Source organism: Thamnophis sirtalis, unplaced genomic scaffold, assembly GCF_051295495.1.
Source record: "Thamnophis sirtalis isolate CommonGarterSnake01/CBP01778 unplaced genomic scaffold, rThaSir2_p1.2 scaffold_3, whole genome shotgun sequence".
Taxonomy (NCBI): Eukaryota; Metazoa; Chordata; class Lepidosauria; order Squamata; family Natricidae; genus Thamnophis; species Thamnophis sirtalis.
The window spans coordinates 128443168-128466883 of NW_028261383.1; the positions used below are offsets into that span (position 1 = coordinate 128443168).

Sequence of the window (23716 nt, forward strand, 5' to 3'; positions counted from 1 at the left end):
AGGTGTTTTTCCCCCAGATATTTTACAAATGTGTATCTCCTTATCCCTTTTAAGTTTCAGTATTTTACTGCAAAATGCTACCCCACACAGTATCCTTTTATCTGTTCACTGGCTATACTGTAAAGCACAAGTTTGACATACACAAGGTTCCATGTTATCTGGACATTGTAGAACAGAAAACGAATGTCACAGATATGCAAGCATTCCGTCACAGCATTTCTACCCCAAATATGTCATGAATGAACTCTACATGCACGATTACCGTCCTCTACTATTGTCAAGAGGCTTTGTCTCCAAATTGCCCCAAACTCTGATCCCAAGAGTTTTCCTAAGATTTTTACGGTTTTCAATATTGCATGCTAGTATATGTCAAGCTGCTGTCATTATGTATAATAGATAGGTCACAGGCTTCCAAGTCTGGTAGTTCTTTTTTCTTCTACAGCAATTAAAAAGAAAATGTAATCTTTTTCTAAAATTATTTTGAAACCCAAAATGAATCTATTCTACACTCACCTTATAGCTAGTCACAGAAGCCTGGCTGTTGTGCATGTGTTATTGGAATTGCTCAGACAGGTATATGAATGTACTGCCTTGCTGTGCATTAATTACAGTAGTTTGTAACACATTTGCCCTAGCCCACTCCTGTGCAGGGGGGCGGGGGGGACCTACCTGAATGAATCTGAAAGCCAGTGCTGAACCTGGTCTTGAGAAAAAGAGATTGTTTTCTGAACTGCTTTACTTTTTTTTCCTTTTCAGAAGCACAGTGTAAACCGTACTACTCTGATTATTCTCGCTTCCGACTTCTGATTCACCAAATGTGCACCACCCATTACCTGGATTTATTCATCACAGGTGTGATTGGCCTCAATGTCATCACCATGGCTATGGAGCATTACCACCAGCCCAAGGTAGGATAGAAGAGTATTGATCAATGGTGGATATTAGCATCATTACAAGAAGGAATTAAAATTGCATCTCTGTTAATTAAAATTGGCAGTGAATTCACTACCACACTAAGTTGATGGAGAGATCTTTACTTTCTTCCCTTGGATGGCAGTGGGGAATCAGACCCTCAGTTCTTTAGTTCTTATTTAAGTACATACTGTCCATGGAATTTTAGTCAAATATAATTGACTCCCTCCCTCCCCCCCATCTCTCTCTCTCTCTCTCTCTCTCTCTCTCTCTCTCTCTCTCTCTCTCTCTCACACACACACACACACACACACACACACACACACACACACACACAAACACACACACACACTGTCAGGCCTGGAAGCCATCTTTTGCATTGGGCCTTCCAGTCTGCCACATTAAGTACTGTGGGAAAATGAGAAGGGGGATTATATGGAGTATGGGAGTATGGGAGATACAGTATATAGTCATAATAAAATTCCTTTCTCAGAGAGACAAGGAGATCTAGCCCTACACCTGGAGAGGTATGAGTGGGAGACATCTCCAGTTGGGACAGGGCCTGATTGGGCCATGTGAGGGGCATGTGGGTGCTGGGGCAGGGGCTTGGACTTTCACTTGGGTGGGGAAAACCTGAAAGCAATCAGATTCTGGTTTTCCCAGATGTGGCAATATGACATCTCTAATAAAATGGAACTTTGAGGAACTTCAAGCCTCAGAGTCTTCTTCTGTTTGGGGTGTTACTTGGAACACACACACACACACCTTACCTTTTAAATATATTTTGGTATTTTTCCCAAGAGTTGCTTCATACAATATTTGCAGATGACATCAATTCATAGCCAAATCCATGAAGATCAAATAAACTGCATTCCTATGGAGTCAGGGAAACATCTATGGAGCATGGTTTCTCTGGGTTGGGGACATTCAATATCAGTGACGTGCGGTGAGGTTTATGGCTGGTAAGGCAAAAAGAAAGAAAGCGGCTTTTGGCCGCTGTCAAGAAAGAGGCTTTTGGCCACTCCCGGTGGTATGTCCGCCATACACACACACACACACACACACACACACACACACACACACCAAAGAATCCCAGACAGACAAACAAGCAGCTTCCCCACCGTGGGCTTTGTTCTTAACTGACAGCGGGCAAAGGGAATAGAGAGGCTGCCTTTTGCGGGGAGAGCAGGAGCTCTCCAACCATGGAAAGGTGCCCCGGGGCTGGGATCCAAGGTGCGCTTAACTAGGCAAGGAACTTGTGCGGACCCGCTGGGGCGTGGGAACTGAGGAAAAGAATAGAGGGGGGGGGGGCATGGTTCTCTCGCCTCCTCCTGCAGAGGGCACTTTTTTTAGAGGCTTTTTAAAACAGTTAAGCACTAAGCAGAGTCATCCACTGTGACTCTGGCAGCAACTACCTCAGCCTTTTTCCTTTTAATTTTTCTTTTCATGATGACAGTGGTGAGGCCCTGCCTCCCCTGACTGCATGTCACTGTTCAATATGTTTCATATATTGCAAACTAAATGAAAGAATGAGTTGCAGTAGCTGCAAGAGTTGCTTTCCATGAAAGGGCTTTCATTATGTATAAAATAATCCTGAAAGTTGAACATTCTGTGTAATTTCTTTGAGTCCCAAAGCTTTTCGGTACTAACAGCCTTCTTTCCATTAACAGCTCAGGCAGGTTTTCAGGTATCTAAATAATCTTATTTTTTTTAAAAAAATGAGTGAATAAATATGCTGAAAAATTAAATGAAGATTAAAAACTCAGGTAATAAGCCTTCTTGGGTTTACATCTCAAATCTCCTTGATAGATAAATCTCAGTGGGAAATTCTATAGGTCTCCTTATGTAAGCTTATGGGAGTTGGAAAGTGCTGTTTAGGTCACTGCATACACTTCCTTTTTTGGAACAGGAATCCAGATCGTCCAACCAGATGGCTATCACAGCTCCAGTGACCAGGGTGGAGGCCAGGTCCTGTATAACTGGCTCCTTTGCTGAATCACAAAATTTATTCCTTTGATTTTAATTGCTGCTAAGATAGAAGCAGTCAAGATACTGAACATTGGTTGTGCCAAACGTAGTGCTTGAGACAAATGTTTCCCAAGGAAGCAGTACATTTGGTTATTTTGTACCTATTCAGGATGCTGTTTCCTCTCAAGGCACTCATCAAGTAAAGCCAGTTTTCTGCTTCTTAATTACATGGTGTCTAGTAGCTTTAGCACTTACATGTCTGAATGCTGTGTCATTATGGAGACCTACATACAGAAGGGTGCGTCCAATTCTTTTGAAGTTTTTGTTGATAGTGAAATTTAAGGCAAAATATGTGTTAATCTACTTAGTTCTGTGGGGGTTTAGGGCTCTCTAAGCTTATTTTTCTTCTTAGAGATTATCAGACCAGGTAACATGTTAATGAAATGCCTGCAAGAAAAAAAAAACCAAGGACAGACAACATCAAGAAGCAGGCAAACTCTGAAATACATAAAGTATATTTTCACTATTGCAAAATCTATTTTTGTCTGATGATGACTAACACTGGCAAATTTTTATCCTCTTGCATTTAATTTATGGCTGTCTATATGTGAAAAGCATTTCCAATTTTAGAATATAGAAAATGGCCACAACAAGCCTCAACCTCTTCTCTTCTCAATTCAGGCTATCGGAATTAGTCTGATAATGAATCCTTCACCAGAAAACTGGAAGAAGCCAGTTTTTCAGAGATTTTGACCTTTCCATCATACACAACTCGGTTCAAAATCCACTATAAATGTAATGCATCTGATCACACAAATACACCATTGGGATTAAATGGAATAAGATGTGTTAAAAACAACCACACTTGAAACACTCATGATACCACTTGACACTTTTGCACCAACACATTTCATTCACCCAGTTTCACATCAGACCCTCAGATCTTAGGTCACAAGAATCTTTACCATATTTGTTAGCAACGCCAGGCAGCAACCCATCCACCCCTTCCAACTAGCTGAGAAATTACCAAAAGTGGCTTGCCCTCTGCCTTTGCATTGCCACACTTGTGCTTTTGGGATGAAACAAAAACAAAAAACACCATAATATATCTGACAGCCCAACCCCAAAACTTAATATGAGGACAGCTTGCCAACTAGTGGGATGAAAAAATGGGGAAAGGGGGAGGTTGGGAGGTTGGAAGGAGGTTGGGGAAACCAATCCTCTACCCTAAGGGGCTCAGCCTGTCAAATGTCAAAATTGTTCTGCCATTTTAAAATTTTGGAAATCCAGCCAGAACTTAGTTTAAGTTTGGCTTTGAAGCAGAAATGCAAATAAGATATCACAGGAACCCTGGAACCATGTGTGTGAGTGTGGTGGGTATAGGTGTGGATTTGTGTACACCCTACCTACCTACACACACACACACACACACACACATGCAATAGTACAAACTGCAGATCTCCTATTCTTGGAGGCAGAAATGGAGACTACCATAAGAAAGGACAGAGCCAATAGAGTGTAGAAGCTAAAATGCTAGAGTCTGATTGTACTGTGAGGGGCAGGGTGGCGCAGTGGTTAAATGCAGCACTGCAGGCTACTGCTAGATCAGCAGTTCAGCGGTTCAAATCTCACCGGCTCAGGGTTGACTCAGCCTTCCATCCTTCCGAGGTGGGTAAAATGAGGACCCAGATTGTTGGGGGCAATATGCTGACTCTCTGTAAACCGCTTAGAGAGGCCTGAAAGGCCTATGAAGCGGTATATAAGTCTACTGCTATTGCTATTGCTATTGTGCTAAGAGAATAAGCCATTTTGACCTAAGGGTTTTTGGTGGTGGTGGGAATTAATAATATCCAAGACTGTTTCTGGAATATGGTTGGACTAGTATAAGAAAAGTATAAATGTTGGTTTTGCTGTCATGGTTAACCTTCAGAATCCTGAAATCTTTAACCTCACTTAACTCCATGATTGCACATAATAACAGTCCAACCTGTTCTTGTAGTCTCAACAATTGACTTTGCAGCAGGACAGAAAACTAAGGCGCTCTCTTCCTTCCTACTGTGATGATTCAGCTTTTTGGCTGAGCAGCTACTCCCTGCTCCATTAGCAGAAGCACTCTTCCATTTAAAATTGTACAGTCAAATTATAAGAACAACTGCTTCCAAATCACTTACATATGACAGTTAGATGGAAATGGCTGCCAATTTGTGTACTGGAGTTATTTTTATTTTCTATCACTTTGAGGAGGAACAAATGCCATAGGTAAACAAAGGTGAAGTAGAGATGGAAACTCAACAGTATTTAAAAGTCTAATATGATGAGAAAATATTGAAATGTGTAACAATGGTGGGTTTCAAATTTTTTTATAACCTATTCTGTGGGTGTGGCCTATTTTGTGGGCATGGCTTGGCAGTCATGTGACCCGGCCAGTATGGACTTGACATCACTCATGCACACTCAGTCACATGACACCCCCCCCAAGCCATGTGGCAAAAAAAGTTGGGACTCCTCTGAAGGAGGGGGGGAAGAGAGGGGAAAACCTTCCAAAAATAGACAACTGGAGGATTAAGGGAGATCGGAGAAGACAGGACAGAGGGGAATCCAGTAGAAAGCTATCATATGCTGGGGAAACAACTTTGGTAGATCGGAGGAGGCAGGAGAGAGGGGAATCCAGTAGAAAGGTCTGGGGAAAGAACTTTGGGAGATTAGAGGCAGCAAGACAGAGGGGAATCCAGGAAAAAGCTATCACGTGCTGGGAAAAGAACTTTGGGAGATCGGAGGATGTAGGACAGAGAGGAATCCAGGAGAAAACCCCTGAGCTTGTAGCTGCTGTCTGGTAGATTGTGCCGCTAGACCTCTCCATGCTTCTCCGTTCACCACCTCCACTCCCAGGTATGGGACTTGACACCGAATTGGGCTAGGATAGTGTGGACGGGCGGGGGGAGCGAGCGATGGAGCTGCTTCTGGACGGGTGGGGGTGAGCAAGCGAGCAACAGGGCCGGGGCAGGCATTCCGGAAGTTACTTCCAGGTCCACCGGTCAAACCTCCTCTCACCGGATCGGTAAATTTCACCATCCGGTTCTCCCAAGCCGGTGCAAAAACCCACCACTGATGTGCGATCTTGGCTGGTTTATCTTGTATAAGCAGCTGGTTGCTTGTACTATAATCCACACTTATATTTCATGCTAAAGTAGATTGTTAATTGTGTCTTATCAATGACCAGCTTTGTACGATTATAAAACACAGAAGGATGCCGCCATCATTATGTTTTTTTACACAAATGTTTAGCTCATTCTGTTACCAATGTTGGCATCTAGATATAATAGTAGTCTCATACCAATACAATGAACCATGTAAGTTTGATGTTAATTGAACTGCATATACAGGGAGGGAGGGAAGGAAGGAAAAGAAAGGAAGGGAAGGGAAGATAAAGAAAGAAAGAAAGAAAGAAAGAAAGAAAGAAAGAAAGAAAGAAAGAAAGAAAGAAAGAAAGGTTTTCAACTTTCTTTACAGCAGTTGTAAGAATAAGTTTATTCCTTGTTCTATGGTTACATCATGACTCATTTTAAATAACCTTATTTTCTGATCATCAAAAATATATGTTCATTTTCTTCTATTTCATGTAAAAAAAATCTAGGGTTTCCAGTTAGCAATATATATTGACAATGAATTTTCTCTGATCAAAAATCTTCCACCATTCCAAATATCCTCTCTTTAAAATAAACACCATGACTGCAACAAAGATTAAAAACTGGAATTGGGACTCTTGCCTCTATTTCCATGATGCTTTGTTTTTCTATATTTTATCTACAGGTTATCCTGATGGTTTAATGCTATGAAAGGCTTCCATTGTGCTGCAGCTCAATGATTTCTTACAGTCTTTCAGCCATATCATGCTAAGATACCTTTGAGCTACAGCATGGCAAGCAGCCCTTATGGCATGGCTTGCTGCCCCATAAAACAGGGTGTAGAATGGTCAAAAGAGCAGAGATAGGAGGTAGATAGGTATGCGGGGAAGTTGAATTGGAGGCAGTCCCTTATGCTATCAAGGCTTGGGACTAGAATAGTGTCATGCCTAGAGTGGCTGGGTCCTCAGCTAATGATCAATAGAAGTCAGTTAACGAGAGCAACAAGGTGTGCCAAGAATGTCATTGCTCAGTTATGTTGTCACATGATATTGCACTTTATAGTCACATCACTTAGCGACATAAATTCCGGCCCTAATTATGGTCATAAATCAATGACTTCCTGTACAGATTTTTTCCCTCTAATGACTGCATGATATTTTATTCCCATAATAACCTACCTTATCTCTCTAAATTTGGAGTCAGGATTAAATATTCATGAAATTCATTCATTCAACAAGTAGGATTTTATCTCCCAAAAGTCTCTCCTCACCAATACATTCTTGGTAGCAATATTTTATAAAAAGCAGCACTGATATATTAGTAATAGATTCTGTCTTTTGGAGAACTAAGGCAAAGGGAATTGTTATTTGCCCAGCCTAAATTGTTTCTTTACTTGCTTATACTTGGATCTATATGCCAGTCTAATCCACAAAAACAGACCATATGACACACTCCAGTAAGGCGATTAATAAGAGTACATCAAAATGACAAAAGAAAGGGCAAACCAACAACTGACAATTGCAATACACTTTGCCCCAAAGGGATAAACGTACATGGACAAATCTTGTCGTAGTGGGCTTCTCTCTGCCCAACAGTTCCTCACTGCAAACTAACACTTGGCTAACAAAGAAGGAACTGATCTAAATTGGGGGAAGAGGAAAGGATGCCATTTGGACTCTTTTCTTATCCTTTATTTAAGAATATGTCACCTGCAGAGATCCCAGAGAGCAGCCTGCTCAGGAGCATTCCCACGTCTTTAGAGTGCACACAGGTGAGGATAAGTGGGGATGCTGCCAAGAAGGCTGTTCTCTGGGATCCCTAAATAAAGGATGGGAAGGGAGTCCATTCTTCCAGTTCTTTTGCATGGGCAAAACCCAATGGATGTAGGAAGTCTTGATGATATTTAGGTCCCGAGCTTGTTGTTGTTGTCAACTTCCTCATGGCACATGGAGCCGTGTCGCCTGGCACAAGGGGCATTGCCCATTCCTCTTTCGGGTTTCTGGCCTGCATGTGCGCATGACGATCAGATAGCCTTCATGCATGCAGCAGTGCCAGAAACTGGAAGAGCTGGTCTTTCATTTTCCTGCATGAGAGTGCATGCCGGCCAGAAACCTGGAAGACTAGTTGGCCACCGTGCATGAATGCACCAGAAACCGGAAGTTCATTTTCAGGCACGTGCATGCACCCTGGGCAGCTCCTCTTCCCGGTTGCAACCCAGACAAGCGAGCACGGCACCAAGTTCTGAAAAGGTTCACCATCACTGCCATAAAGCATCGAGGGTTAGACTTTTGCCCTTATCATCTCTCTACCTGGAATGACAGCAGCATTTCAAAAGCTCACCCTATCCAGGAGTTCCAATATGCTTACACTGACAGGCTTCTCTTCATTTAGCAGTTCCTATAAAGGCAGAGGATAGAATGGATTCAGCTGAAGATGAAATTTGCCAATACCATATGCAGTAAACTACCATTTGTCTCTCCTCTTTCAGATCCTTGAGGAAGCTCTGAAGATCTGCAATTACATTTTCACAATCATCTTTGTCATGGAATCGGTTTTCAAGCTTGTTGCGTTTGGGTTTCGTCGGTTCTTTCAAGATAGGTAATAATGATTCAGAATAACATTGCAAGGTGTTGTGTGTGTGTGTGTGTGTGTTTGTTTGTTTGCTTTTCCCCTTCAAAAAGTGCCATTCCTAATGTTTCCAGTTGCAACTCTTTCTGTTGTCTAACTATGTGGATGAAGATTGGTTATTGGGTGATTTTTAATGCTAATATGCTAATTAACAGAAAAAAATAGTTAAATATATAAATAATATCTTCTCTTGTGACTATTAAAAAAAAGAGAAAACCTTTTGGAAAAATAGGAACACCCAATAGTAATTTTCTGCCTTTTTCATTGTACCTCAAAATCTTTCTAAAGTGAATCCTCATTGTATTAGAATCAGTCTTGGTTTCTATATTAGAAAGTTCAATTTTACCTATCTATTTACCGTGTTTGGCAAATGGATTTATTTTCCTATTTTTTAATTAAGTCATTAGCAGTTAAAGGCCTAATCACTTAATAAAAATAGGAAAGTAAATGGACAAAACTCAGAAAGATACCAGGTTTATTTCCTATTGAAACTATTGAAACTAGCTTAGTTAGCTGTGATATATAGAAGTATTTCCAGCTCCTTATATGGATATTTCATTTCTGCCCATTAAATTTAAATTATACAGAAGTACCTGAGAACATGGGTGCCCATTTTTCTCAATTTCTGCTTCCCTCTATGAAGAAGTAAGTGTTTTGCTAAACTCTTTATGGTAAAATCATACAATGCAGTAGTTGTCCCTAAACTCATGTCTTACTGTTGGATTTTGTTCCATCACATCTTCACATCTCATTTGCAGCAGTTGTAACTCTCTTACTACAGGTAGTCCTCAACCTTAAAAATGTTGGTCTAACAAAAGTTTGAAGTTACGACGTTGAAAAAGTGACAACTGATCCTTGCATTTATGACCATCCCAGTGTCCCCCTGGTCCCTGATCAAAATTTGGCCACTTGGCAACTGGCATGTATTTACAATGGTTACAGCATCTAGGAGTCATGTGATCACCATTTGTAGCCTTCCCAGGAGCTTCGAACAATCAAAGTCATTGGGAAAAGCCAGATTTCCTTAACAATGGCATGAATCACTTAATGACTACATTGATTTGCTTAAGGACCCCAGCAAAAAAGTCATAAAATCAAGTGCAACTCACTTAATGACCATATTGAAGTTTTAATACCAATTGTGGTCATAAGTCAAGGACTACCTATAATGTGAACCAATCCTCTTCCCGTCACACTGATAATTTGGGTTGTCACTGTAGCCCTCATAAGCACCAGAAAAAAATGCTGGCTCCTCCCTTGTTGCTTCCTATAGCTTGTACCTTTATTCTTTTATGTTTTTAAAATGAGAAGTTCTTATGCTGCAATGCAAAATACCAGCCTCAGACACAATGTTTAGTTCCAAAAATGCATTTATCCTTGAGGCGCTCTTTTTAAAGAAATGAAAGGAGACTACAGCTTGGCATGCCTACCTATTTAGTAAAATGCCAAAGGCAAACTGAGGTGACAGCTACAATATGGGGAGATTAGAGGGGACAGTGAAGAGAAAACTCAGGAAAGATGGTCATGTTTGCCATGGTGGCCATTTTGTGCTCCTAACCTGAATTGTTAGAATCCTAACAATTCTAAATGTGCCCATGTGTGCCAAATGGGATCTAATTTGCTCATGAGCATGCAGAACAATCAGCTGTTAGTGCCACTGTCATATCTCCCCATTTGTTCAGCAGTCCCAAATAATGCATTCACTTATACAGCAGTAGCAGCAAAACAGAGACTTTCTCTGTACTAGTTATTTGTCATTATTTTAGTGAGCTGATTAAATTGTGAAGAACTCTCTCAGACACAGTCACACATATATAGACACAAAATGTGAGTATATTGAATAAACCTGGACCATATAGAATTAATATGATACTTCTCCATCAAAAGCATCATGTTCTTCATTTGTACCTGAACCCCCTTCTTTGCCATATAAGCTTGAAGATCTTCCTTACATACCCCCCTCCCCCAATAGCAATTAAACAAAGGGCAAATCTTTTTAAAAAGAGATTTTGGACAAACTAAATTTAGTTGAATAAAATGTTTAGAGAAATGTAATTTAAGTAAAACATTTAAAAGAAATTAAGTTGACATTATCTTTTTATCCTTTCTGTTGTTCTGCAGATTAATTCATTTTTTGATTTCTCCATTCCAGGTACCAGTGTATTCAGACTTGACTAAATTGTATCCTAATAATACATATTTTGTTTAATTTGTTTCTTCTCAAAAACTGGTAAAGGTGGAGTGTCAGTTCATGAATGCATAAATGCCTGAAATGATTGGAATTCTTCGTCATATAACCCCCTCCTTCTGCTAACAAATAATTTAGCATTTTTTTCCATTTGATTTTTGTCTCACCTTCAGATGGAATCAATTGGACCTAGCAATTGTCCTCTTGTCCATCATGGGGATCACGCTGGAAGAGATTGAGGTGAATGCATCACTGCCCATCAACCCTACCATTATTCGCATTATGAGAGTCCTCAGGATTGCTCGAGGTCAGTCCCCCCCATTGTTTCTGGGGCTCTGCACCCATAAATCTTTTGGCCAAATAGGAACTGATCATTTCTGGCATACTAGAGTCTTCTACATAGCATGTATACAGCTTAAGCATCCATTACAAAGCTAATGCTAACCTTGGTCTGTTATTTTGCCTTATTAGTTGGGCTAATAGCTAAGAGCCGTGGTGATGAGGTGGTTAGAGTGCAGTACTGCAGGCTAATTCTGCTGACTGATGACTGCCGGCAGTTTGGCAGTTCAAGTTTCACCAAATGCAGTGTTACTGCTATTGCTAATAACTCCATTATAGCCAACCAATTGTCTAGTAATAAATACTTATTTTGCATGGAAAAAGTGTCAGTTTGGTCTCTTGCATCCCTGGAACTAATTATGGGCTAGATGAATCAGTGATTTTTCTCAACAGAAGGAGCTTCCTCCATTTCTGTGTTCTCAAGGTGTCACCCAAAGTTCTCCCTTTCCTAAGGTGACCAGACGTCCCGCTTTTGGCGGGACACACCCGCCTTCCAACGCATTTTCCCGCGTCCCGCCCGCCTTTTTAAAAGGCACGCTTTTTTTGGCGCTCGCAGCTCCCGCCCATCAGCTGCTGGGCTGGCTCATCTTTCTGTTCTATGCTACCTACAAATTTAAGCCAGCCCAGCCTGCCGCTCATTGATTTAATTGGCCTGGACTCCAGCCAATCAGTGAGCTGGCTAGGATGGAAAACTTTAAGCACGCACGAGGGTGCTTAAAATTTTCCATCCCAGCCAGCTCACTGATTGGCTGGAGTCCGCTTAAGCACGCCGCGCAAGTTGTGACTCTCACGAGTCTCCATTTCATTTCGCCTCCGCTGTTTGTTTTTGCTGCACTGCCCTGGTGAGTAACTCCGGTGCCGGTGGGAATCGGGAGGCTTTGCCGCTTCGGGTGGGCGGCGGTGGCCTTTAGCAAGGGAAGGGAAGGCCTTCCCTTGCGAGCTACTCATGAGAGGAACTGGGGGGGGGGGAACCGGGCAACCTGAGAGAGGGGAAGAAGATCGTCCCTCCCCGCAACTCCCCAGATTTTGGAAGCCGGGTGTGTGTGGAAGGCGGGGTTTTTGAGGAAAGCGCTTGGCCATCCCTGTTAGCCGCAGCCCCAGACGGAGGAGTGAAGCCCGAGCTTTCATTGCCGTTCCCGCCAGTCGCAGCGGGGAAGCCGGCATCGGTGACTCCGAGGTGCGCTAACTGAAATGCGGTCTTCCTTTAGTCTCTGCTTGCAGTCTCTGGGATGATCGTTGGCGGGTGGGGGAAGCGAGGGCGCAGCTGAGCCGGGGAGGCAGAGATGAGAAGTGAGGGCTAAAAATGCAAAGCGCGCCGAAGAGAGCAAGCGAAGGATCCCCAAAGCGAAGGACGGGCGGGTAGCGCTTGACCAGCATGTGAGAAGGCAGGCTGGAAGTGGCCGCGGAAGGGAAAAGAGGCGGCCACGTGTATCGGTTCTCCTTGTGGAGGTTCGTAGCAAGGGTCCGCTGGCAGGTAGGTTTGGGCGGGGCGAAGGCCTCAGTCAAGGGAGTGAAAATGGGTGGGGAGGAAATGGAGCCGAGCCCGGGGAAAGCAGGGAGACTAGCCGCGAGGAAGACCGTTGCACCGGGAGGCCTCCGCCCTGGGGATCCCCTGCTCCACCCATTCAGATTAGCCCCAAACCCAAAGGAGCCTGGGCGCAGGGGTGCAGGCCAGGGATGACGGGGTTTGGGCGCTCGGAAAAGGAAGGGGTGATCTCCCCCTCCATTCGTCTGTCCCGCTGCAGAGCTCCTCCCAGGGGAGGGGGAGGCAGCGAGTGCGCTGATCCCCGTTTGCAAGGGAAGCGCCGCTGCCCACCCAAAGCCTCCCAATTCCCACCGCCGGAGTTACTCACTTACGTGAAGCTGCCCGCCCTTCCCTTTTTCTTTAAACGAGCTTCAGTTTCCAAGGGGGGAAAAAAGCTTTATGTGCCACCATTATTGAGTTCCTCATCAATTGAGATCCGCCCACGATCAACTGAGGCACCTTCAAAGCAAAGGCATCACATTGCCACCACCCATGTTCACGAGGCGCCAGGCATCGCAGGGCACAGAGGAACTCAGCAGACAGACGGGAGACCGGGGGGTGGGGGAGGAAGAGATCCCGTCCAGGGTAGGCTCTCCGCTTTTCCCTCTTTTTACCCTGGATGGGATCTCTTCCTTCCCCCCTCCCCCGGTCTCCGTCTCTCTGCTGGGTTCCTCTACGCCCCCCAACTGGCAACGATCAATTCCAGACCCTCTAACTGGTAAATAGACCTGAGGCCATAAGTTGAATTGGGGTCCGTGCAGGGAGGAGAAGAGAGATTCCTCCCAGCACGAACTCCACTGACTAAAGAGTTTCACATGGAGGGAGGAATCTCCTGTCCCCCCAGCTCCCTTTCGCCCGCAGCAGAGATCAGGCGGGCCAGAGGAAGCACTTTATTCAGTGGATGCATGCAGGGAGGAGGGGATATATTCGTTCCTGCGCATAGTCCACTGATTAAGGTACTTGCTTTTGCTCGTCCGAGCTCTGATGCCGGCAAAAGAAAAGTCCTTTCCTTCACCTGAATCCCGCCCGAGCTCTGATGCAGGCACCGTGGGGTCCGTGCAGGGAGGAGAAGAGAGATTCCTCCCAGCACACACTCCACTGACTAAAGCGCTTTCACGTGGAGAAAGAATAAACTGACAGTTGGTTGGAGGGAAGGTGGGGGTGGGGGTGGAGGCTGAGTGTCCAAGGAAGCCAACCCAGACAGGCATCGCAGGGCGCAGAGGAATCCAGCAGACAGACGGGAAATGGGGGGGGGAGAGGGAGGAAAAGATCCCATCCAGGGTAGGCTCTCCGCTTTTCCCTCTTTTCACCCTGGACGGGATCTCTTCCTTCCCCCCTCCTCAAGTCTCCCCTCTGTCTGCTGGCTTCCTCTACGCCCCCCCAACTGGCAACGATCAATTCCAGACCCTCTAACTGGTAAATAGACCTGAGGCCATAAGTGGAATTGGCGTCCGTGCAGGGAGGAGAAGAAAGATTCCTCCCAGCACACACTCCACTGACTAAAGGGCTTTCACGTGGAGAAAGAATAAACTGACAGTTGGTCGGAGGGAAGGTGGGGATGGGGGTGGAGGCTGAGTGTCCAAGGAAGCCAACCCAGACAGGCATCGCAGGGCGCAGAGGAATCCAGCAGACAGACGGGAGACGGGGGGGGGGGGGGAGAGGGAGGAAAAGATCCCATCCAGGGTAGGCTCTCCGCTTTTCCCTCTTTTCACCCTGGACGGGATCTCTTCCTTCCCCCCTCCCCAAGTCTCCCCTCTGTCTGCTGGCTTCCTCTACGCCCCCCAACTGGCAACGATCAATTCCAGACCCTCTAACTGGTAAATAGACCTGAGGCCATAAGTGGAATTGGGGTCCGTGCAGGGAGGAGAAGAGAGATTCCTCCCAGCACGAACTCCACTGACTAAAGAGTTTCACATGGAGGGAGGAATCTCCTGTCCCCCCCAGCTCCCTTTCGCCCGCAGCAGAGATCAGGCGGGCCAGAGGAAGCACTTTATTCAGTGGATGCATGCAGGGAGGAGGGGATATATTCGTTCCTGCGCATAGTCCACTGATTAAGGTACTTGCTTTTGCTCGCCCGAGCTCTGATGCCGGCAAAAGAAAAGTCCTTTCCTTCACCTGAATCCCGCCCGAGCTCTGATGCAGGCACCGTGGGGTCCGTGCAGGGAGGAGAAGAGAGATTCCTCCCAGCACACACTCCACTGACTAAAGCGCTTTCACGTGGAGAAAGAATAAACTGACAGTTGGTCGGAGGGAAGGTGGGGATGGGGGTGGAGGCTGAGTGTCCAAGGAAGCCAACCCAGACAGGCATCGCAGGGCGCAGAGGAATCCAGCAGACAGACGGGAGACGGGGGGGGGGAGGGGAGAGGGAGGAAAAGATCCCATCCAGGGTAGGCTCTCCGCTTTTCCCTCTTTTCACCCTGGACGGGATCTCTTCCTTCCCCCCTCCCCAAGTCTCCCCTCTGTCTGCTGGCTTCCTCTGTGCCCTGCAATGCCCGGCGCCTCGTGAACATGGGTAGCGGCGATGTGATGCCTTTGCATCCGTATTGAGGTTGGCATGTTTCCGGTGGTGCTCTGGGAGGAGGGGGAATGATGGAGGGGAGGACGGTGGCGCGGCGGCCCGTGCCTAGAGCGGAGCCAAAAGAGGTCCGTGACGGTGGCTCGGAGCAGAACGGGAAGAAAAGGCGCTGCAGGCCTGGGGAGTGGGGGAGCGGGAGGAGCGCTGGTGGTTTGTTTTTGGGGTGGGGGGCGTGACGGGGAAGGGGGTGACTGCGCGGAGAGGCTCAGAGGCAGACCGCGCAAGCTTCCTTTCCCAGCGCACGCCCCTCTCAGCACCGTCCCCATCGACTGCCAGGCGTATCCGCCTCTGAGCCTCTCCGTTTTGTTCCGAGAACGGGCTGCTTGGTGAGAGGAAAGGGAGCTCCCTGGGAAGCGAGAGCAGCGAAGAGGTGATGCAGTTGCAGAATTCCCCGACACTCGCTTTTTAAAAAAACCCAGCCTACCTCGTAGGGTTGTTGTTACGGGGCTAGACTAGGAAAGGCAGCCTCTCTCCCGTTTTCGAGAAAAAGTAAGGATGTCCATCTGGTAGAACAACCACCTGTGCAATTTGGTGGCGATCCGCGAACGTTCAAGCCATGTAATGCGTGGGAAGGCATAGAATAAAGTTAGCATACTTGAAGTGAAATAGGCTTTGGTTATGTTTAGGTTGCATTAGCTAAAATGTGCCAATACCGTCCTTGTTGGTAAGAATTGTTGTCATGTTAGAAGAATGACTAAGGCTGACAGCCTAATCTACTCTGTATTAAATAAATAAATGGATGGAAGGAAATGAAAGAATACAGAAAAGGTTGGTGAGGCATTTAGTGGCCTATGGATGAGAATGGTGGCTGTTTAGTAAGAAAATCTGTTTGGAATGTGCATATATATTCATATGTGGCCATAGCAAAATAATAAATAGAAATAAAAAAGCATGAGTGATTTTTACTGTTTTTGATGAAAGTGAGAGGATTAGAGAAGGCTTGGTGCAGCAAGGATCCCACTATCTTACCATTTTATTTTTCTTTATGTACACTGAGAGCATATTCACCAAAGACAAATTCCTTGTGTGTCCAATCACACTTGGCTAATAAACTATTCTATTCTATTTTACTCTACTCTATTCATTTCTATTTCAATTCTAACAAGGAGTTTAGCTTCTCTCTCTTGAAAATGTAAGCTGGCATAAGGCATTATAATGCAAGTCTCAAACAGTTCATTTAGTGACCAAAGTTACAATGGCATTGAAAAAAGTGTCTGATCACCATTTTCACACTTAGTGACCATTTTCACACTTAGCGACCGTTGCAGCATCCTCATGGTCACGTGATAAAAATTTTGATGTTTGCAACAGATTCGTATTTATGATGGTTTCAGTGTCCTGGGGTCATGTTTGACAAAATATAAAATTTTTAATCAAGCCCCCCCCCCCCCCCCGGTCAATGGTGTCCCTCTACCAATCTGAAAATCTGGTCACCTTAGTTTATGTGTCTCAAAGTGGCTGCTATTCTATGGGCAGGCCAGGTTGGTGCAAGGCAGCTTTGCCAGATTTTGTGTGTTTTACCCTCATTGAATTTTATATCGTATAAAGAATGGAAGGAGGAAGGAAGAGAAAAAAGGAGGAAGGGAGTGAGTGAGGAAAGAAGAGGATGGAAGGAGGGAGGAAGGAAGGAAGAGAGGGAAAGAGCAGAAGACAGATAAGGTGAAGGTAGATAAGCAAGAGGAATGAAGGAAGAAGTGAGGAGTCTCGAGGAGGGGGAAAACATTTAGTGACCAAAGTTACAATGGCATTGAAAAAAGTGACTGATGACCATTTTTCACACTTAGCGACCGTTGCGACCATTTTTCACACTTAGCGACCGTTGCAGCATCCTCATGGTCACGTGATCCAAATTTTGTTTGGCAACAGATTCGTATTTATTCTGGTTTCAGTGTCCTGGGGTGACCTTTTGACAAAAAAAAATTTTTTAATCAAGCCCCCCCCCCCCCCCGTCAAGGGTGTCCCTCTTTTCCAATCTGAAAATCTGGTCACCTTACCCTTTCCCCCATTTTATGCACATAGTTAAACTGAGACAACCTGACCAACCCAAGATCACTGACCTATTCATGGCTGAGCAGGGATTTGTATCAGGGTCTTTCCAATCCTAGACTTAGCATATCTCCTCAGGTCTCTGTTGCAGCTGTGAACACATGATTGGGTGTCAGACATTATAAATAATAATGGATTTAAAAAGTAGTCCCAATTACTCTGATTAATTTCTGCCACTGTACTTCAGTGGTATTATTTATTAATTATACATGGTGTTGTTTGCTCTAGGCAACAAAGTATTAAAGGAGTTTATTATGGAACAAGTGGAAGATCACAAGCTCACTATTGCTGTGTCCTAGATTTGGAATCAAAGAGTACAAACAACTTTGATTTCTTCCTCAGCCTTGGTGCCATTTAAATCTGTGAGCAAGTACTTGGCCTCTTAGCTCTTCAGATCAAAGATGAATTTTCAGAAACTGTAGATTAGATCAATGTCTGACCTTTGAAAACTGGTTCGGTTTGCTCAGTAGCTGTCAGGGGGGGAAACCCCCCTTTGCATCCCTGTTATAATGTTGACATCACCTCAATTAATAAGTGAAAGAATTGGAACTTCATTCTTGGGACCTCTGTGCAGGACATAGTTTTTATACATTTTAGGCGCCATGTTCCGATGACAGGATATGTTGCTGAAAGCTTTCTCGGTGCTAAGTTTAGAAATCAAAGTCCAATACACTCAAAAGTTTTCTAGGCTGAAGAAGACTCCATAAAACATTGTCTTGCACATTAGCTTTTAGTGGAGGATGTTAGGACATGATTCTTTGGGCAATTATTGTGAATATTTAAATTTAAATTTCCTTTCCATGCATCATTATTTTGGCAATGACATCACAAACCTTTTATTTTTCTGTAGTGTTAAAATTGCTGAAGATGGCTGTAGGGATGAGAGCTCTTCTGGATACAGTCATGCAAGCACTGCCTCAGGTAACCGTTCGGTCTTATCATCCAGACTTCAGTTAAGTTCCCTTCACTGTCTAATTATCTTAGGAATTTAGATAATTCTGTACAAGTTTCCTATATTTGGGTCTTCTTGAAGGCTAGAACTTTGTTGTGGATTGGCTGAAATCAACTGCTTTCCCCCTGAATTCTTCAGCTAGTATTCTTTTTCTCGTATGTTTTTCAGTATAGTTTGCCTCCCGCTGAGTTTTGTTATCCATTTGCTAATCATCACAGATTTGGCCTTTTCAAGAAAATTGCATCAGATTTAATATTTATTTGTGAAGGAGGAGTAGCAGAACCTGGGGGTGGAGTTAAAGAGGGATCAGTTTAGAATACCTACGTAGTTAAATCTGCTTGCAGCTACATAGGGATTCTGGCCTGATCCCTCTTTTAACTCTGTCTCCACCCTCAGGTCCTGCCATTCCTTCTCCTAAAATTTGTGCCCATACATACATACCACAAAGTAAACCAGTAACTTAATGCAGTGAGAAAAAAAGAAGAGCGAGGGATTTAGGATTGTGCCAATTCAAAAACCTGTTTAAAATAATAAAAAGTAAGAAGCAACTTGCATTAATGAAATAGAGGGGATATGTTGGAGGAGGAAAATTCCATTATGTTTCTCCATCCATGAGCAAGAGCATAGTGTGTAAGTTAGTGCCAATTCAAAAGAGAACGTTCCTTTCCCATGAAAAGATTCCAATCTCTAAAGCTAATTAGTTCAATTCTCATGACAACACTTGCTGTATTTGAGTATAATTCACACAAATTTAATGGTGTGAAATGAAACCTGTTTTGAAATTTAAAAACTTGAATAGAAATGAAAGTCTAAAAATGTAAGCACTCAGCTACTTTTTCTTTTCCTGATTTTTTTCTGATCTTCAGAGCAAAGATCAATTCCAAAGCTGAGAAATGCTCATTTTCCAGACCCTAAACAAGTCAGATATATTAATTCTCATAATTCCCAGACAGTGTGGCCATGTGGTGCAATGGTGGGATTCAATTTTTTTTACTACTGGTTCTGTGGGTATGGCTTGGTGGGCATGGCTTGGTGGGCTTCGTAGGGGAAAGATACTGCAAAATCCCCATTCCCACTTCACTCTAGGGGAAGGTTACTGCAAAATCCCCATTCCCTCCTGATCAGCTGGGACTCAGGAGGCAGAGAATAGATTGGGGGGGGGGGTCAGCGGTGGTATTCAGTGGTTCTCTGAACTACTCAATATTTCCGCTACCTGTTCTCCAGAACTAGTTCAGAACCTGCTGAATGCCACCTCTGGGGTGGTGTCATAGTCCAATGCATCTGAAAAGCACCAGGTGTAGAAGACAAGATTTCTTGTCAGTGCTATATAATTGGCCAGGGAGTAATCTGATATTGTGCTTATGCACCATGCATTATGCACAACATTCCAAAGCTACAACTCTTGATGGAGCAGAAACATATGCTTTTTCAAGCATTTTTCTTTTTCTTTTTTAACTGGAGCAAGTTATAGTCAGTGGACTAGTCGCTTGACATTTTAAACTGGTTTATTTATTCAGCTGGGCATTTGGGGATCAAGAAAAGCTTTCAGAATCATTTTTCTCAATGCAAGTCCTTCTCTCATGACCAACATCATCTAAATTTAAAGTATGTGTATTTATTCACACACATAAGAAATCATAGTATTACACTAGTGACGAGATGAGATTTAGTAAAGCTAAAGAAGGAAAGGAGATATATTCAGTTGCAGGAACTTAATAATGTTCAAATATTGATGAATTACAGTTCCCGCCATCCCTCACTGTGGGCCATATTTACTGACAAAACTAATTCAGCAGGATCTGGAAAATGGCATGTCCCCACCTTTGGGAGACTAATATAGCATGTACATTTCTCATTGTGAGAGTTCCTTGGTGATGTATAACTTCAATGAGTATTTTTCCCCTTCGTTTCTTATCTCTTTGCAGGTGGGGAATCTAGGTCTCCTCTTCATGTTGTTGTTTTTCATATTTGCAGCTCTTGGAGTGGAGCTGTTTGGGGATCTTGGTAAGTTCTCTGCACCCCCTAAACTATAGAATTGTTTGTGGTAACAAAAAAAACCCCTTTATAACTAAATTCTCTTTATATTTTTTTATTGCACATATAGAATGTGATGACACTCATCCTTGCGAGGGTTTAGGGAGGCATGCAACATTTCGCAACTTTGGAATGGCTTTCCTCACACTCTTCCGTGTATCCACAGGAGACAATTGGAATGGGATAATGAAGGTAAAATTGCCATCAGGAAAAAAAAATGAGTACAAAAACACAATATACATTTTCAGTCTCTTGAAAAGACTGACACAATTACTGTTTTGAATATTTTCATTCTCTGAATTTTAAGTTAGATACTACGGCATATACAAGTGAATAACAAATTATATATACCGGTACTTATCCAAATTATTTCTTCTAATTTTTGCAACAATAGGTATCATTCCTCCCCCACCCCCAAACCCCAATTCTTAATTAAGCTTTCCCTTTTTCTGCATTATTCATGGAATAGACCTTAGCCAATCAGGGATCATATTGTGATTGTGACATTATCAAGATCATGGAGAGGCAACCCACAGAACCATATAGCCCTCACTGGCATTTGCAGCTTTCAGAATCCTTTTCTAATTTGCAACTGGGGTTTGGCATCATGGCTTGTTTGTTTTGAAACTTTGTAAAGTTCCTAATGTTAAAAGACTCTTGGCTATACACAGTGTCATTTTGTACCAACCTACTATTTTAGTTCAGTTAAAGTAAGACCACCAAAAAGTTGTCCAGAACTTTCCAGCTGAATATGAGTAAAGCCAGAGTAATTAGTTTCTGAGTTAGGTAAATGTTTTCAAACAATGCCAATGACCAAATTCAGCACATTGTTGATGTTATTGGCATTTCCCAGGCTTTAATCACCCCTACCAATGCTCTGGTGGGTTAGGTCTAGTCAGTTGGAATCACGAAATCTTTCTGTCTTGGCCAAAGCAAGAAAGCAGCCATTGCAAATACACTGCATTATCTATGTATGTCAGAATGTTATGCAGTCCTGAATGTATTGTGCCTGTGTGGGGGAAGTTAGCCTTTTCAAAGATTTCATCGAGCGTATGAAAAATAAGACATTCTAGAAGAGCAGAAGGATCTTTCAATGGTCAAGTTCCTAAAATTCTATAGAAACTGATCAGCATGGAGGACACTCATTCCCCATCTTCCACATGGAGTCTGGCCATATAGACTTGAAGTTAGAATTTGAGTGGCATAAACTGCCAATTCCTGAAGTTCTCAGCCACAACCATTTCCACTTCACTTCCCTCCCAGGACACATTGCGGGACTGCGATGAGGAATCCACCTGTTACAACACCGTCATCTCGCCTATCTACTTCGTCTCTTTTGTGCTGACAGCCCAGTTTGTCCTGGTGAATGTGGTGATTGCTGTCCTGATGAAGCACCTGGAGGAGAGTAACAAGGAAGCTAAAGAAGAAGCAGAACTGGAGCTGGAGTTGGAAATGGAAATGAAGACAATTACACCGGGTGTGCAGCCACCTTCTGACTCTTTCATGTGGACAAGTGGTAACACAGGAGAATGGCCTGAGAGTCCTGGAGGATACGCCAACCCCATGCAAATCAAAGTGAATTCTCAGCTGTCCGTGGTTCATCCTATGGTGAGAAACTCAGGTGGTGGGTGAAGTGAGGAGTGGGCTTCACTTGTCTCCAGCAACATACTATATACACTCAAATCTAAATTTGAGTGGTTCCAGTGATTTATCAGGAAGTTGTATTCCTTTTTCTCCGCAAAATTCCAGAGTGTCTAGAAAAAGCAGGCCAAATATATTAGATGTTCATGCAAAGTTATTAATCGGTTGCAAAGGGTGTTCTGCAACCCCTTAACCACTCATTTATAACAGAGGCTCTGAGATCCCAGACACAGCTTTCATTACTGGCAATGCTGGAGAAAGAGGCCAGTAAGTTTTTTTCTCAAAGGTGCCTTTGCAATTCAAAGGCTGCTCAATGGAATCATGCAGCTATGTAGTAGGTGAGAGATCAGGCACCTGTATAGAAGGGTGCCTGCTGACTGTTGCATCTGTACATCTGGTATGCATTTTCATTGTTCAAGTAGGTGTCTGAGTTTTACCATTACAGAGTAATATTCAGTTTCATTGTTTAAAACTTCCAGCCACACTTCACATGAGTGTAGCACCAACAGTCACCAACAAGTCCATGTCAGTAGAGTGGGGGAATCTCCTATTTCATATATGGAGATTGCCTTTCCTCCTCATTAATCGATCATAATCTCATTACCTGCAGAAATATTGCTTCTTGCAAACTGCTGTAATATTTTCGTTCATTATTCAAATGGATTGTTAACTCTGTCTGACCAAAACTAGGTTAGAATTTCTTAAAACTCTTTAAAATTCTTTTCCCTGATAAAAGCCTATCATAGAAGGAAAGGTGTCTCTTGATTTAGAAGAAAAAATACTTTTGCAAATAATATTTGTCCGTATTATTATGCTGATTATATCTTTAAACTCTTGAGTGTCATTTCAATGGCTAATGAAAATACTCTTTCTCCTTGCCAGGGTCCCTTTAATTAAAATCTCTGCATTCCAAGAAATGGTTGATGAAAGAGGAATACAGTTCCTATATTATTATAACCCTGCAGAGTCATGTGATCAGCATGCTTCCTTGCTTGCATGTTCCATAAACTATATGCATTGTTGTATTAGGTTATAGCTGTGGGAACTCATGGCATCATACACATTGGCTGTTTCCTGCATAGAAAGTAATACTTATGTTAAGTTATTACTCCTCTTGTTACTGCAGAAGCTTTACACTGTATATTAATCTCAACATCTGAGACATTTCTGAAACTAGGAGCCTGGCAAATGGAAATTAAGAATCATATTTTTTTCAATGATTCTTTGGCTTTCAGAATCCTGTGCACAATACAAGCACAATATTTTAAGGTTTCAGTTATTAGAAAATAAATCTCTCTGGATTTAAAGCAAGCATGCATAGGATGACAACTCTTAATTATAAACTCTTAATTATTTCAGTAACCTCAAATTAAATCCTTATCATGGAAAGTCACAGGGAACTCAGCGATGCTGTGTATATAATTTAAACCAGAGCATTTGGATTTCAAATGGATTAGACTTTTTGACTTTTGACAGTTCACTAGATGGTGACATAAAGCTCTGCCATTTGAGAGACTTTGAGTTCTGATTGTAGCATGTGCTTTGTGGACAGAACTACTTTGAAACCATTCAAAAGGCAGCCATTGTTCTTTAGCCATCTTAATTATGAGATGCATGAAGGCTGAGTATATCCACTTCTACAAAACAATTGTAAAACATTACTGGACATAACAGTCCTTTTCAGAGCTTCCACAGATAGCTAAACTGAAGTTCCCATGAGCCCTGTCTGTACTACAGGTAGTCCTCAACTTACAACAGTTCATTTAGTGACTGTTCAAAGTTA

The 23716-nt window shown here is 43.2% G+C and overlaps 1 protein-coding gene across 7 annotated transcripts in view; it reads left to right on the top strand.

The window, feature by feature from the left end:
* CACNA1G (calcium voltage-gated channel subunit alpha1 G) overlaps nt 1–23716 on the top strand; it is a 248541-nt gene that overhangs the window by 189219 nt on the left and 35606 nt on the right. For all 7 annotated transcript variants that reach the window (XM_087710029.1, XM_087710023.1, XM_087710026.1 and 4 more), the window contains 7 exons: nt 757–908; nt 8494–8603; nt 10995–11128; nt 18157–18227; nt 20184–20262; nt 20363–20484; nt 21556–21900. In XM_087710029.1, the coding sequence (XP_087566155.1) occupies nt 757–908; nt 8494–8603; nt 10995–11128; nt 18157–18227; nt 20184–20262; nt 20363–20484; nt 21556–21900 (1013 nt within the window). The remainder of the gene's footprint in view (nt 1–756; nt 909–8493; nt 8604–10994; nt 11129–18156; nt 18228–20183; nt 20263–20362; nt 20485–21555; nt 21901–23716) is intronic.